We start from the raw sequence: 15,572 nt of genomic DNA on the forward strand, positions 1-15,572 counted from the left end.
ATTTTAGGTTTAGCTTGCAGGAAATTTTGTGTGTTTAGATAAAGAGAACTATACCAGACAAATGGCTATAAGTGACTGAAGTTTAACATTTTTGTGTGTTCGAATGCCTCTACAGGGAATTGTTTGTAAAGAGCTGTGTCCTAATGTTATAAACTGAAGCTTACAGCTATGTATTGATAACATTTTCAGGTTTATTCATCTGAAATGCCTGGTTGGCTTGATGATATTGACCTCCACAATACAACTGGAGTATCTAGGTTTACCAGTGCTCTATAGGAGCATGGTATCATGAAACAAAGTAAAATATCTGGATGGTGTGTTTCGGGGATTTCAGTCAAAAGGGTGATAGTGATCTAATCTGACCTTTTGTGAGGCAGAGATGTAGGATTTCATCACAAGGTTATTGTGTCAAATATATGGTCTCTGGCTTGCAGTTTGTATACAGTTGTAAGGCCAAATAAGAATCTTCCTAGCACAGTTTGCATTCTTTTAACAGAGAGATACACAACTAAAATCAGTATGCACATGTATTTGTGTGTGTTAGTAGAGAAAGTACATCGCATAACTGTTTTTTTAAGACACTTTAAAGGTTACATGGTACCTTTTTTGATCATTAAACTAGAACCTATGTACTATTCAGAGGCACTGGATTTAGCACAAAAGGAAATGAATAAAGGATCCCTGTCTTGTTGTCTTTTTTGCACCATCCAGTGCAATAGTTGCTTCTTTTTATAAAGCAACTTTGTCCATATGATTGTGCATGTCCTGCCCACGGTGTAGCTGTATCCAGCACTGTTGTTCTGTACGTTACAGAGCCATTGAGCATTCCCTCAAGTATTTTTGGCTAGTGGGTAATATCTGTAGTTAAACAGAATTTTTGATTTTTTTAGTAAGCCTGGTTTTTTTGCCTAATCTTAGGATTAGATTATGTACTCTTATTCCTTGGGTGTGAATGTACTGGCACTGGTGTTAGAAAGAATTGCAGAAGCCAACCTCATGAAAAACAAATAAAGATGATGAAGTATAGGAAACAATGCATGATCCTATGCATATTTAGGAGTGTAGTTTTTGGAGAGGAAAGAAGCCCTCTGTAATAATTTTGTAACAGTAGCTACCATTCAAAAGGAACTTGAGGCTACTGTTATTGACATCCATATCAAAAGACCTGTTAGTTTGATGGTACAGAATTTCATTCTTCATATTTTTGAATCACTGATACTTTTGAATCACTTGATACTTTTGAAAGAAGTCAGAATACACAACCCATGGAACTGGTATAAATGCATCCCTCTCTACCAAGGCAAGGACAGTAAAAATGCTAGGCTCACAGAATACTCATGTGAGGCAGTGTGTGCTATTTGCAAGAGGAAGCTGGCAAAGAGATGTGATTTGTTTGGCCATAAAAAGATGTGTAGGTATCCCTTTGCTTAATGGTAATTGTGTTTTCACTTGTAATTGTAAATGTTGTCTAATAAAAGATGGGGCTTTTGTGTTAAGGATATTATGTGTGGGGGTGGTTGGAGTCTGTTAGAGATGTCTGGTGCTGTTAAAAAAATGTTTTTCTCTGAAGGAAAAAGGGAGACATCTAGTGACTTAGGACTCTAGCAGTTTAAGAAGGTTTCTCTATTTCTTGGTCTTCTAATATTTTATTTTAGGTTGGTTCCCGCCATTTAAGGCTCAACAGAGGTCTGGAAGCCAATGCACCTGCCTTTGACAGGTAAGTTTCATTCCACTTTGGCATCAACACAGCAGCCTGGCATGTATCCAAGGTTCCACAACTTGGTTTTCCTAGGAAATCTTGAGAAACATCTCTCAGATGATGTGGCAAATGCCCCAGGTGTAGTAGATTATTAAACTGGTTTACTTAATTTAGTCACATTTTTGGTGCTTTTTTCCTTCTTGTTTCCAGTGGTAATTGAATTAATTTGGTCTTCTGGCTCATTTCTGTAAAAGTTTAGAAATACTGAGTGATATGCAGAAGAAGTGTTTATGCAAACCTTTGTGAGCCAACAGATGTGAGTTTACACTCATGGTACACAGAATATGTGTGCTTTACCACGCTAACAGAAGCAGCTAAAGAGTAAACACTGCTTTCACTCCATTCTGGATTTGGTCTTCTCTTCACTGTTTTCCTCCTACACAGAAATAGCAATGCCTTATTCTGTGACCAGTGTTGTATGATGCTATTATGCTGATGTTTTCTATTTTATGCCCAGACTAGCTTGTAAACATTTTTAAACCATTAAGACTGTCAGCCAGAAACTGTAGAAAAGGACATGCATTAGCTTGATTCCTTTGGATGTCTGACTAGGAAATGCTATCCTCTAAGGGTGTGTTTCTACTGATATCCATGGGAACAGTGCCTGAAAAACACGTGAAGAACTTGGTCTGAAGAACTTGGTCTGTGGGAAATTTTCACCTTTTAAGTGCAGGTCAAGTGATTAATTTCTGTTTTGGTTTGGTTTTGGCAGATCAAGTTGTATGTTGATTTTGTGTAAGGCCTCTTTATTACCACAGCTGTTAGCACACAGGACATTATTGACTGTTAATGGTTTTGCTACAGTGAAGACCCCAAACAGGGATTAGAATCTAAAGGGACTGCACCATAGCAGTTTCTGCTCCAGAGGTTCTTGGCCTACATTCTCCAAGCTTTTAAGGCTCTTAAATCCTACCTAATTCAATGGCCTTTGAGACTCTTGGTCTCTTGGCCATCTGGTGATGTGATAACTTGCCCTGCCAGTGTCCCTGAAGCTCCATCCATAGAGGTTTGCATTTCACAACAGAGATATTTCATGCAAGAAGAAAACAGTAGCTTATTCAGCATCTTCATGTACTGCCCATGGAATTGAGAGTACCTCAGGAAGGAGCAACCTTTTAGTCCTGACCCTAATACAACTGGTGAATAGTTTTCTCCTAAGAAAGGTGAATATAAACTTGCACTATTCCTTCTTTCCCTTGTGCCAGTAAGTTAGATGAACTTAGGGATCTCTCTGCTTACCGATCTGCAAAAGACAGTCCTTTGAAAATGGGCAGGAAATAAGTGACTGCTTCTATGGAAAAGTACACTGGAATTTAACAACCTGATACAGCTTTTCTGAGATGTTAATTTGGCCATTTAACCATGTGAGAAACGGATGGTAATCTTGTTAGATATTTTTTCTTCCTCTGTCTCTCTCCCTGAGAAATCCACAGGGAGCTTTGCTCACAGTATTCAAACAGGTGACTTAATCTTCAGTAGTTTTGTTGTAAGGAAGCAAAACTGGCAGAGAGGTAAGGTCTTGATGGTGGTATCAGAAGGGTGCAACTATCTGGGATGAGTTGGCATACAGAGGACTGGTTGCAGAATCAAGAATGCACCAGAAAATATATTTAGCTGTGTTTTCTGAAGGCAATGCTGATGACTTCTTTCTTTTCTCCCCTTCCATGGTTTTCTGTGTAACTTATTTCTGGTTAAAGGATTTAGAGTTATGCCAGAAGAAGTATGCTTACTGGTTTTCACACACTTTGTCATTACACTCTATTTTGCAGCATGTAATAACTTCTCATTTTTGTGAGTTTATTTTTCTTGTCTATTTCTATCCAGCTTCCTCTTAAGTACTACTACAGTGTTGTCTGTACATGATGGAAATCAACTTTAAGATCTGATTATGTCTTGATGAGCCAGCACAGCTTCTGCAGACCATGCATTCCAACTTGAAAAAGATATTTTGAGGGGAGAATGGGCTAAAAGCTCTTGAGAGTCCCTAAATGTCAGGCTTTGAGATTTTAATGACATAGACCCAAAATTCCAGCCCACTTTATACTTGTCCTATTTTGAGCTTTTCCTGCAGAATCTGAGCCAGACAACTTGGCTGAAAGGACCTTTGTTCTGATCCAGTGCAGCAGTTCTTATGATTAGTCATCTTCCTGCTTGATTTGAGTTCAGAGTGAATGTCTCCATGTTGCAGTAGCTCAGAGATGTTTGAGCCCTGTCACCTGTGACGTGTGTTTGGACCTCTCTGGCCTTGGCAGTGTAGTTGTAGGCCTCATTGCTGCTGCTGACTCTTAGTAGTCTCAGCTCTGCAAGATGCCAGATAATTCCTTTTGAAGTGTAATACATTTTCCTCTCTTTGCTGTGTAGTTCCTGGGATAACAGCCAAGAGGTAGGAGCATGAAGGGCAATGTCAAAGCTAACAGTGACATAAAAGATTTGGGGCCTATTTCCTAAGATGCTTCTTTCTTTAATTTCAGTACAGAATACTGTATCTATTCATTGCATACTTTCACCATTTTTACTTTAATAATTGATTTCAAGGAAACTGAGAAAGATGTCTGTAGATGGTATAGCTAAGACTTTCTGCTGGATGAAACAATCAGTGATCTCTACTTTGTATTTTGAAAATGGCAGTAGGCAACATAACTTAGTTTTGTTTAGTACCTATTATGGTTGCTTTTGCTGTAGGCATATGATGCTTCTGAAAGAGCAGTATGGAAAACAAGTGATCGTTAACCTATTGGGAAGCAGAGGAGGAGAGGAGGTGCTCAACAGAGCTTTTAAGGTAAAAGCAATGATTTTCATTTTAACCGCTGATTTCCCTTGAGCCTCCATGTTCTTCTGTTTTCCTTCTAGCCCAGGAGGTGATGAATAGTATTTCTAAAGAAATTATCTTAGCTCTTTACCACATGTTACATACTGAGAATAGTGCTGCTTTTTTCATGGCTATTTCCAGCACAACCTTTCTCCTTACTTCTTCATACATTTGCGTACATTCTCCTTAACCAAACTTAAAAAGAAATTGCCTGAATACTCCTAAGGATAGTTCACATTTGCAAAAGTGAATCATAGCCAGCTTTGACATTGTATGTGTCCACCTGTGCAATCCCCTGGGACAGCTGGAGCTGCCTGGGGGCTGGGTGAGCCTTGATCACTGAGCACAGTGACATAGTATCACTGAGCTTTCTTGCTCTGATTGTAATGGGAAATAGCTATCTTGCACTGATTGTGTTGGAATTGGCTGCCTGAGCACCAGACTACAGTTTGGTACACAGAGAGAGATTTTCCTGGCCTCTAATAGTCCCCAGGCACAACTAATACCTGAAAGCAAGGTTGTCAGGTATTTTAGAACTAAAGCTATGCTGCTTTCTAGTGGGGTATTCTTTTCAAAACTAGTGTGAATTTAAAGCCACAGATTGTCACTGAATGGGATTTGCAGTAGTGCAGTAGCTGCCTGAATCTGGCTGGGCATTGATGGAAGTCTGCCTCCTTAAGTGCTTGTTGCTTTAGCAAACTGGCTCAGATACTTCAGAGTTTATGTTCCTAAAACTAATGATAGGATGACTTAAGTACACACCTGTAGTAAGTGCCATGTATATATCATTGGTAGAGAATAATACCAGCAGCTCTGAGCCGAAACATTTATTACGTGAAACTAAGCAAAATAAAGATTGTGGTTAAATAATAGAGCCTGATTTCTTTCCCTCTCTGTTGCAATAGTGAATTTAGTGGGAGTGTCAAGTTTGTTGTCGGTTTTTCTGTATGACCATTTCCTCCTCCTGCAAAAGGGCTGGGAAGGACTATCTACTTCACCAGCAGAAAACGATGAAGATCTCCCCTTGTACAGAATGTGGCCAAAGAAAGTGATTAATGGCTAAAACTTGCAAGGCAGTGAGGAAGGCAAAGGAGTGGAGTCTGGTCCTGGTTTCTGTTTTCAGCTTCTTACTGAATATCTGCATGACATGGCTAAGACTGTAATCTTTTGGTTTCCCTCTCTTTAAAATAGTTTTGCTTGTTTGTTTTGAAAACCCCACTGAAACTTAAAGGTAAAAGATAACAAATTCTGAAATGCTGAAATAACTTACATAAAGCATGACATTTGTTGATAATTTGATACTGATATTTTCTCAAATTCTCACATTCCTGAAGATCATGTTCTAGCCAATATCATGCAACCAGACATAAAGTCAGAGACTGGGCATCTCTAGAATAAAGACCTTGCATTTGTTAATTTAATTTAAATAAATTTTAAGTTGTTTTGTCCAAATTGTTACTTTTTTGCCTATTTTAGAAATAAATAAATTCTGAAAATACCCTGTGAGCTCAAAGAATTTAGACTGACATAATTGAAAACTGAAGTTTTGTATTCATTCAGAATGACTCTTTGGTCATTTTTTAACTTTGTGTTATAGGAAATGGATGTTAGGAAGAATATAGAGTTCATTTGACTTTTATGACTTTAAATGGCTTGAATTAAAAACAAAGTGATTCATAGGAGTGTGATTAGGGTTGCAAACTTGTCTCCTGTCATTAGTTTCTCCATCTTTTTTTTTGCTTTTATTTCTTTCTCTTCACTCTTGCTTCAACCTTATTAATTCTTATCAGTGTTGGTTCAAATTATTCTTGTAATTACTGCTGCTGGGCTCTCTTGATCAGAATGTCGCAGTTACCATTCATTTACCATTTATTCCATTTATTATGCACTACCTGAATCAGACCAGACTAAAAATCAATACTGTTCCCAGGAAATGCTGTTCCTCCCACAAGCATTCCCTATAACAGATGTAATTATGTTTACAGTAAAAGCAAGACTGTAGTGTAGAGTTGCAAATACCCTGACAATAATTTACACTGCAGCAGTGGGTAAATGCCATCCTCAAGTGCATTACTAGTGCCAGCATCTGTCAGGGCAGATTGGGGTGTCAACAGTAACAGTCTAATGAAATACATTTTACAGGTCTCTTTCCAAGCACTGCCTTTAAATTTCTTTCTGCAGGAAAGGCTTAATGGCTTACTCAATACAATTATGCTGGTGTAACTGCTACATCTACACTTTTAATGTAATATCAGATTTGTTTTGTCCACTGTGTGTCACAATGTAAGTGGAGAAAATCATCCATCTCTTGGGGAGAGAATGTGCAGGAGGGAAGAGAATAGACAAAGGCTTGCATAGTTTGAGTTAATGTAATGGTTCTCTCTGCCTTTCTTGTGGAGAACAGGATGTATTACTGTTGCAGATACCTTAATGGTGTAGATGTGCTGTTGCAGATACCTTAATGAAATTTGTGGTGATTACGGAAATGCATGTGAGGTCATTGAAACTGGAGATGAAATACTGAGGCTATTTGTGCCTCTTCTTTCGCTTCTGCAGTTTACCACAAACACTTTATAGTACGTTTGCTGGGGTGTAATTGTTTACTTACTTCCTCCCCCTGAGCCTGCCTAGAGCATTGCTGGTGCTGTCCTCACCTCATGCACAGAGGTAGCAGCAGCCCATTGCTGAAGGGCTGCCACCAGCCAAGGCACAATTTTAATGTATACTTTGCAGTTACAGTTTTCCTGCAGGAAAATTGGGTTCTAACAATCAGTTTAACTTCTGTGAAGAAGACAAACAGGGAACTTCAGTTGGTTTTTTAATGTCTGGCCTTTCAAAATTCCCTATGAACTATGTGATTAACAGTCAAGGCTTATTAATGATAAAAGTGTGGTGGTATCAGTCCTTACCTGTGACTTGAGCAGGGTTTGTTTTCCTTCATTCTCTTACCTAAACAGAAACTGCTATGGGCCTCTTCCCATGCGGAAGACAGTCCCATGATAAACTTTGACTACCACCAATTTGCGAAAGGTGGGAAAACTGAGAAACTGGAAAATTTGCTGAGGCCTCAGCTGAAGTTGCACTGGGAAGACTTCGGAATCTTCACGAAGGGCGAGCATGTAAGTCCACGGTGAGTGTCTCTGCCCCTCTGTCCCAGTGTAGCCAGGCACTGCTTGTCCTGGCCTTCCCAGGTTTCTTGCTGTGTTTGGACCACGACCATAAATTGACCATCTTGAAATAAAATTTTAAGACAAAGTGTAGTCTTGGTGCTAAATCAATGATTTGGCTTAATTGCGTCTCCATGGTTTCAAATCTGCAAATTTACTAGTGCGTGGATTTGCTAATATAGTGTTGCAGATGTAATCAAGTAATTAGATGTGTTAATGGAATATATTGTGCACAGTGTGCTTGCGCTGTCAAAACGTGGGTGGGTGTACTCAGGCTGAACATTTGATGATCTTGTTCAATCAACTCATGATTAGATGTTGTTTTAAAATATACCATTTTCTCCTCCCTCCTCTTGTGTTTGGTTGCCAAAGTCTGCAGACAGGTACTTTTCGAATGAATTGTTTGGACTGCCTGGATCGTTCTAATAGTGTACAGTCCTTCGTTGCACAGGAGGTGAGTTTGTCAGAGGACCTTCCGTGGGATACCTGTAGTACATACATTGGCTGTTCCGTGGGAAAGACAGGAAAGAGGCTGTAAGTCTCAGTTACGCAGGTCAGTCTTGCCGCTCTATGATACAGAATGGTGCTGGCTGGAATACTGAGGGTAAAAAGCAAAAACACATTTGAAAACAATGTTGGTTTCTTTTTTGTGTTTTTTTTTTCTCCTTCTGCTTCTAATCCAGATACTGTTTGCTCAATTAGAGAGCCTTGATTTGAACTCTAAACCTATAATTGAGCGCTTTGTGGAATCCTACAAGGAGATGTGGACTCTCAATGGTCAAAATCTGAGCAGAGTATTTAGTGGCAATCGTGCTGTTGAGGGGAAGAACAAGGTAAAGAAAAATGGCAAAACTCTTTATTTACAAGTAAAGAAAGATGTCCTATTTATGCTTCAGTGCCAGTTGAATTCATAATTCCTGTCTGCTGTAGGTTGGGAAGCTCAAGGATGGTGCCCGCTCTGTGTCTCGTACCATCCAGTCAAATTTCTTTGATACAGTGAAGCAGGAAGCCATCGAGTTGCTGCTCATGGGTGACTTCTACCGTGAGGAGTATGCAGACAAAGGCAAGATGCTCATGGACCAGACTGCACTGCTGGGTAAAGCTAGTCTAAATGCTCCCCTTTGCTTTTGCATCTGCTTTTAGCTGTCAGGTATAAGCAATTGTACCCTCAATCAATATATAAGCTGCTGTTGCACAGATCTGTTGTTAAAAGCACTACTTCCAAGAGACCATAGCACAACTCTTACACTTATTTCTCATATTTTGTTTTGAACTTTTGAGTATGTTTTTCTGCTCTTTAATGGTGATAACCTCTGACAGTTTATAGTTGGATCAGAGGGAAGTATTTTAGGGCTATATTCCTAGTCTGTCCTGAGTTTGTCTTGAGGAGGTCTCTTGAGCTCAGCCTTTTTATCTCCTTAGTTGTGTCCTTGCATTTTGCACATGCTTTTAGCCATTTGCATCTTTAAAGGCACATCTCTGTTATTTTAGTTAATTTCCTGCTTTATTCCAGGCCCCTAATAGTCCACAGCATAGACACATTTCTTTGCGCCCGTCTAGAATAAACTCAGCTCTCTCTGAGAAGATATTTACATACAAAATAGAAAATAATTTCACCCACAATGAGTGGTCAGTTTACACCAGAGAACCATTCAGCACCACTTCAGTCCTGGGCTTGTTCACTGATGTTGACCACAAGGAAAATATAGATTACTTCTCTATGCCTGACTGCAAGTTGGCTAGTTAACGATTAACTCTGCTTCATTTGTTTAGACAGCAAAAGCACATTGCTAATTTTCTATACTCAGCAAAATAAGTTAATATAGCAGGGGTTTTATTTGAAGAGTTCTTGCCCAGCTAGAGAGGCATGGTAGTGGTAGATTTCTACTGATGTGAGACTGTGCTGCTCTCCATCTTTCCTTCCACATTCTAAACTTCTAAGGGCTTAATTTTAAGTTGTAACTTCTGACATGCTTGATTGCTTGTCCTGGTTTCAGGAATGGAGTTCATTGGCTTCCTCGTGTGTGGTATAATGTTAAGACTAATGAATGAGCAAGTGCTTGTGGGTTGTACTTGGTTGCCAACTGGGTTTAAACCACAGCAGGCTAGTAACACAGCTGAGGGTTTTAGTTGTTGCTATAGAGTGTTTATACTGAGTCAAGGACTTTCCACTTTCCATGCTCTCCCATTCAGAAGGCTGGAGGACTACAAGAAGCTGGGAGGGGACACAGCCAGGACAGTTGACTCCAAATGGTCAGAGGAGTATTCCATACTAAATGATGCCATTCTTGGTATATAAACTGGGAGGGGGGAAAGCTGACTGAAGGCTGCTGCTTTGGAACTGGGTACTGTGCCGCACTGGTTTTGTATATTCTAATTCTATTATCTTTCCCCCCCCCCCCCTTTTCTGTCCCATTAAACTGCCTTTATCTCAATCCATGACTTTTCTCACTTTTACTCTTGCGATTCTCTCCCACATTTTGCTGCAGGGGCAGGGAGTGAGCTGAGACAAGTACTACTAAGCACTGGTTGCCCAGTGGGTTTAAACCATGACAGCACTGTAGACTAAACTGAAAAGATTATGGGAGATAAAAGAATTTTTTTGCTTATTACTTGAAGAAGTACAGAAAAATGTAAGCTGAAAGTAGGTAACCAGCCATTCCCAAGCTTTCAAAGAGTGCCTGGTTTCTGGAAGAGAAATTGCTGACATCAACCCCAGTTGTCTTGTAGCTACTGCCATTGCCATAGGAGTTTGGGGTTTTTTTTTGTATTGTTTTTTTTGTATTGTTGCTGCTAGGGTAATGTTATTAATTCAGAGGGACTGTGCTGCTGCAGTGTGGATGGCTTCTGTCCTTTTATAGCACACTCTTCTTTTAAACGCCATCTTTCTCTCTCCCCTCTTCTGTCAGTAACTCCAAGTATTTTGAAGGCCATGTCAGAGCGTCAGTTTGAATTCACGAGCTCCAAGCGTGTTCGTGTTGCCACGGGGACCTGGAATGTGAATGGGGGAAAGCAGTTTCGAAGCAACATCCTTGGTACCAGTGAGCTGACAGACTGGCTGCTGGACTCTCCCAAGCTCTCAGGAGTTTCAGAATTTCAAGGTAAGACTTCACAGTCAAAATGTGCAAGCAGTATTTGCTGGCATCTCTAGAGATGGTGAGTCAGGACACAAGATTTGACCAGCCTTTCAAAGGCAGTACATTTCAGGGGGCATTTTCTGTCAGTTCTTAGGGGTGTATTCAGCTTCTCCATGCTTTTGCTGCTGCCCTGCAGAAGTGGAACGGTGTGTGAAGAGCTCCTGACAGTCAGAGTTCTTTGAACACTTGGAAACAGTCCATGTGACTGTTTCAAACATTCAGCAGGTCAGAATTCAGAGCTCTCTTTCATGCCATCATGGAATGTATCTGCCTATTCTGCACCCTGTATGTCTGTATGTCATTTTCTTCTTCCATATCTCTGTTCTTTGTTCTTTGTTGTAAGCAGGAGCTACGTGCTTAGGTGCCATCTGACCGTCTCCTTGGTCTCTCATCTGGAGCTAAGCATATCAATACAATCTGGACTATGATCTTGTCTGGAAATGTTACTATCAAAGCCTTCAAACAAAAAGGTTTACTTTGTTGAAGGCAATATTTCCTTTCTTTAGCATTATAGAGAAGTCTTATGCTTGTGGCTTGATGAAATTGGCTGCTGAATTTCTTATTTGTGGAACAAGGTCAGGTATCGCAATTGATTTTCAGATTTTTTATTAAGGTAAATGAAAAGGGAACATTCTGTCATTTAAAATTGAGTGGTTGCAAACCCCATGCTTTTGTTGTTAGAGTGGAACATTTAGTTTCCTGCAGGCATCACAGGCATAGTCCTGTACCTAACCTTGTAGCTCAGGAATACATTCCTCAAATCCTTGGCTCCCTTATACAGGCTGTCTCATTTGAACCCTTAGTTCCTGAGTGGTATGTGATTAGGTGCAGACCACTGTATTCTGAGCAGCCTAGGTAAGTGATTAGTCCAGTCTAGTCTATTTCAGAAACACTTCGGATGTGTTAGCACATGACTGTGCCCATAATACTAAAACTTGTGGAGAGCCTGTCATGTGTTAGCCTTGCCAGACCGTCCCCTGAGAGAAGCAGAGGAGCAGGGCTGCATGGAACAGGCAGCTCTGACATGGCAGGTCTGAGCAGCTTCTGGAAGAGAGCTGAGTTATGTGAATGGGCAATTTGTGACCATGCAAATGTCTGAATCCATGTTAATGTCAGTGCAGTGCCTGCACAAATGGGCAAGTGTTCAAAGACCAATGTCCAAAATTATTAATGGGAAATACATGTGACAGTGCCTGTCTGGTTAAGCTAGTAAAGGAGGCTAGCTGTCATGCTAGTTTCACCCTTGTGTCTGCACAGAGTTGCTGCATATGCTGCTTTTTGTTTGTGAGTCAGATTTGATTTAGGTTCCTATGTTTGTCTATATTTAGATCTTCATGTTGAATTAAGTTACAGTCACTATGGTCATATGACACTTTAAAAAAATTTAGAACTCTTTAGGCAATGGACAGACCTAATGGGTCAACAGATTAGTGTCACACTATGACAGCATCTGATCTTTGATGTTTCCTCAGAGTAATATCCACAGAACCAGGGAAAGAGGGGTGGGGGTCACTGTGCTCTAGGGTGATCTAACTTTAAATACAGGTGATCTAAGAAGGACTTGGAAGAAAGAAGGCAAGAAGAAACTTCAGAAGCATCCTTTAACTAGATAAATTTGCTAAAGGCATTGAGATGGAGGTGACATACTGGTGTGTAGTTACACAGTTACACAGGAATCTGTGTCAGAAAGGAAAAGCACATCAGGTAAAATGACAAGCGGGTAAGAGATGGTGAGCAGTGAGGTGTTGTGGCTTTAGTGATGAGTGGGGTGTGGGAGAGATGGCTTAATGCTGCTGCAGTATAATGTTCTGTTCTGAACTGCTTCCTGCAAGAGAGATGGAGACCAACTGGTGGGAGAAAAGCAGGAAAAAAATTCAGAGGAACTGCAGGGGATGTTTTATGAGATTAGATTAAAGGAGCTATGAATATGTATAGCTTGGCAGGGGATACACAAGATAGAACTACAGGAAGGATCTCTGACAGAAATTAGAATACAAATCATTAGAAGAAACAACAAAATTGTAATTCTGGCATGACTTTTCCTTCCTGCCAACAGATGATGATAACTGCCCTCCTGACATATTTGCAGTGGGATTTGAAGAGATGGTTGAATTAAGCGCAGGGAACATTGTGAATGCCAGGTATGTTTAAAAAAAAAACTAAACAAACAAAACCAACAAAACCCCCTAATCAACCAACCTAAAAACCAACCAAACAACCAAACAAAATAACCCTTGCAACTATAAAAAAACAACCCAACCAACCAAACAAAAACCCAACAAAAAGAACATAATCTTCCCCAAAGGAACTGGCCATGTTCATTCTTATGGTTACTGGGCTCACTCTGTTCCAACTCTGTTGTTTGCAACCAGAGCTGCAAATATGTTTCCCATTAAAAAATGTCACTGGGATGATGTTGAAAGTGCTCAGTTTCCTAAGTCTCTTAAGTCTTCATGTTGTCAGAGAAGAATTCTAATGGTTGAGGTTGATCTAACACTTGTCCTTAAAGCTTTGCTGATGTTGGAAAAATGTGCTCAATGAGCACGAACTTAATTGCCATTCATGTGGCAATTCTAAAATTGTCTAAAAATGTCTCTGTGTCTAATTGTATTTGTGAAAACTGTGGCTAGAGAAGAAGTTAAATGCAAAGCCTAAGGTTGGCATATCAGCATGTGTAGTAGGCTGTTGTGTTTACTGGTCCCTGTGAATCTGAGTGGAGGTGGAACCCTGAAGATTGTTTCCAATGCTGTTTCATTAGGCTGGCCACTTAGTTGTCTGTTTTGGGAATGACAAGTTGCATCAGTGCTTAGTATGGCTGCTGGGCTAGTGATATATCTGCATGGATATGTTGACTTTGGAGAAAAGAAAAAGCTAGATCCACTGACGTGAAGGAATATACAGCTATTCACAAACCTTTGCTAGGAACAGCCAACAGCTGTGAGTAGCCAGTCACCTTCCAGTCACAAAACCCTGAGAGGATCTCTCCACTGTGAGCATAGAAAAACTTACAAGTCATGAGATTGATTTGGAAATTTGTTATTATGGTTATGATTGCTGTAATCATCTTCCAGTTATCCCCAGAGAAGGGGTGTATCCAATGTCATGTGAGTGTGGATGTTTCTAAGTGTAGTAGACAAAATCCCTCACACATCCAGAAGCAGGATAACTGTGTTTGTGTGCTGTGCCTCAGCTCACTCACCCTGCTAACTCTAGGCTGGCTTACAAGGAGGTATTATCGGTCTCTGCCATGCATTCTACAGCACTTTGAGTTCTACAGCCTAATGGGATCTCTGTAAACCTAAGGCACAGTTAGTCTGTTCATTTTATTGACTGTATGTGGTTTGTTTTGATTCCATTAAATGATTTTATGTTTGTTCCAGTACAACGAACAGAAAAATGTGGGGAGAGCAGCTTCAGAAAGCTATTTCCAGGACTCACCGCTACATTCAGCTGACATCAGCACAGCTTGTTGGTGTTTGTCTTTTCATCTTTGTACGACCGTATCATGTCCCCTTCATCAGGTAAAAAAAAGCGCCAAACCAACCAAAAGAACCCCACCCAAAAACCCCAGCAAACCAAGCAAAAACAAAAAAACCCACCTCAAAATAAAAATAACCTAGCAACAACAATAACAAACCCCAGACCAACCAACCAAAAAAGAAAAAAAGCCCCAAAACCAGTGTCTCCATCTGGTGTTGGAGTGTGGCCAGAGAACATGGAGGCGGATTGCTCATCTTGGTGGGAGTCATGCAAACCTGTGTTCTGGTCTCTGCTCAGCACAGAGGAGAGGCATGCTTCCAGACAGCGACAGGCTGGAGCCCTTCTCCCTGGGTAGCACTAAGGCCAGGCAGCCTCAGTGTCTTCCTCCAGGCAGCTGAAAAGCCAGGCATACTCCGAGTGGGCAGTCAGGGTGGAGCACCTTGTTTGGGTGCTATCTTCCCGGGAAAGGAATGACCTGGGCTAGTAAGTCCAGGAGTATTTGATGCACTGAATGAAGGCAAGCGCCTGTCTCTGCCTGAAGGGCAGGTTTTACTTCTGTCCATACTGTTTCCTTATGAAAACAGGGATAGTTCTAGACCTGAAAAGAGTGGGGGAAAGAGACCTAATTTTGTCCCTTGACATTTTATAGAATTGAGAGGTAAGAGGTAAGAGAACCTATGAAGTGTTTGTGTTTCCCAGATGTCATGAGAACCAGAACTGTGTGCCCAGTCAGGGGGGTGCAGAGCTTTGTATTCTCTGCTTACTAGCTCAGCTGTCCCTAGAGAGTGATCAAACTCCTCCTAGAAAATTACCAACCCATGGGGATGCTTGCATTACAATGCCTTTGCTGTGGGCAAGATGCCTTTGCTAAGTGTGAAAGAATTATGCAGGCTAAATGGTTAGGAAGTGAATAATTAGCCAAGACTATCTTTGGGCATCTGTCTGACCTTAAAGCCCCGAGATCCAAACGCTCCTTTCTAACCCCATATTAGGGCACTGATTGGCCACTGCATTTTGTGGTTAAAATATCAAAAGCTGCCTCTTTCTTCCCTGTGATCTCATATCTACTGAAAACCTCAGAACAGAGCTTGTGCAACATCAAGTGCTGTAGGCCAGACAGAGCAATACAGTGCAGGTAACTGATGGACTTGCATTGCTGCTTTCCAGTAATCTTTCTTCAAAATTATTTTAAAGATTTTTTTTTCTGCTATGAAGCAGTC

General features: G+C 40.6%; 1 protein-coding gene across 1 annotated transcript in view; it reads left to right on the plus strand.

Annotated features, from left to right (window-relative positions):
• SYNJ2 (synaptojanin 2) overlaps nucleotides 1-15,572 on the plus strand; it is a 64,892-nt gene that overhangs the window by 28,997 nt on the left and 20,323 nt on the right. The window contains exons 6-14 of the mRNA XM_084201910.1: nucleotides 1,656-1,717; nucleotides 4,442-4,538; nucleotides 7,526-7,698; nucleotides 8,108-8,189; nucleotides 8,419-8,568; nucleotides 8,666-8,831; nucleotides 10,645-10,836; nucleotides 12,929-13,013; nucleotides 14,253-14,393. Coding sequence (XP_084058036.1) covers nucleotides 1,656-1,717; nucleotides 4,442-4,538; nucleotides 7,526-7,698; nucleotides 8,108-8,189; nucleotides 8,419-8,568; nucleotides 8,666-8,831; nucleotides 10,645-10,836; nucleotides 12,929-13,013; nucleotides 14,253-14,393 — 1,148 coding nt within the window. The remainder of the gene's footprint in view (nucleotides 1-1,655; nucleotides 1,718-4,441; nucleotides 4,539-7,525; nucleotides 7,699-8,107; nucleotides 8,190-8,418; nucleotides 8,569-8,665; nucleotides 8,832-10,644; nucleotides 10,837-12,928; nucleotides 13,014-14,252; nucleotides 14,394-15,572) is intronic.

This window comes from Fringilla coelebs, assembly GCF_963513975.1.
Source record: "Fringilla coelebs genome assembly, chromosome: 3".
Classification (NCBI taxonomy): Eukaryota; Metazoa; Chordata; class Aves; order Passeriformes; family Fringillidae; genus Fringilla; species Fringilla coelebs.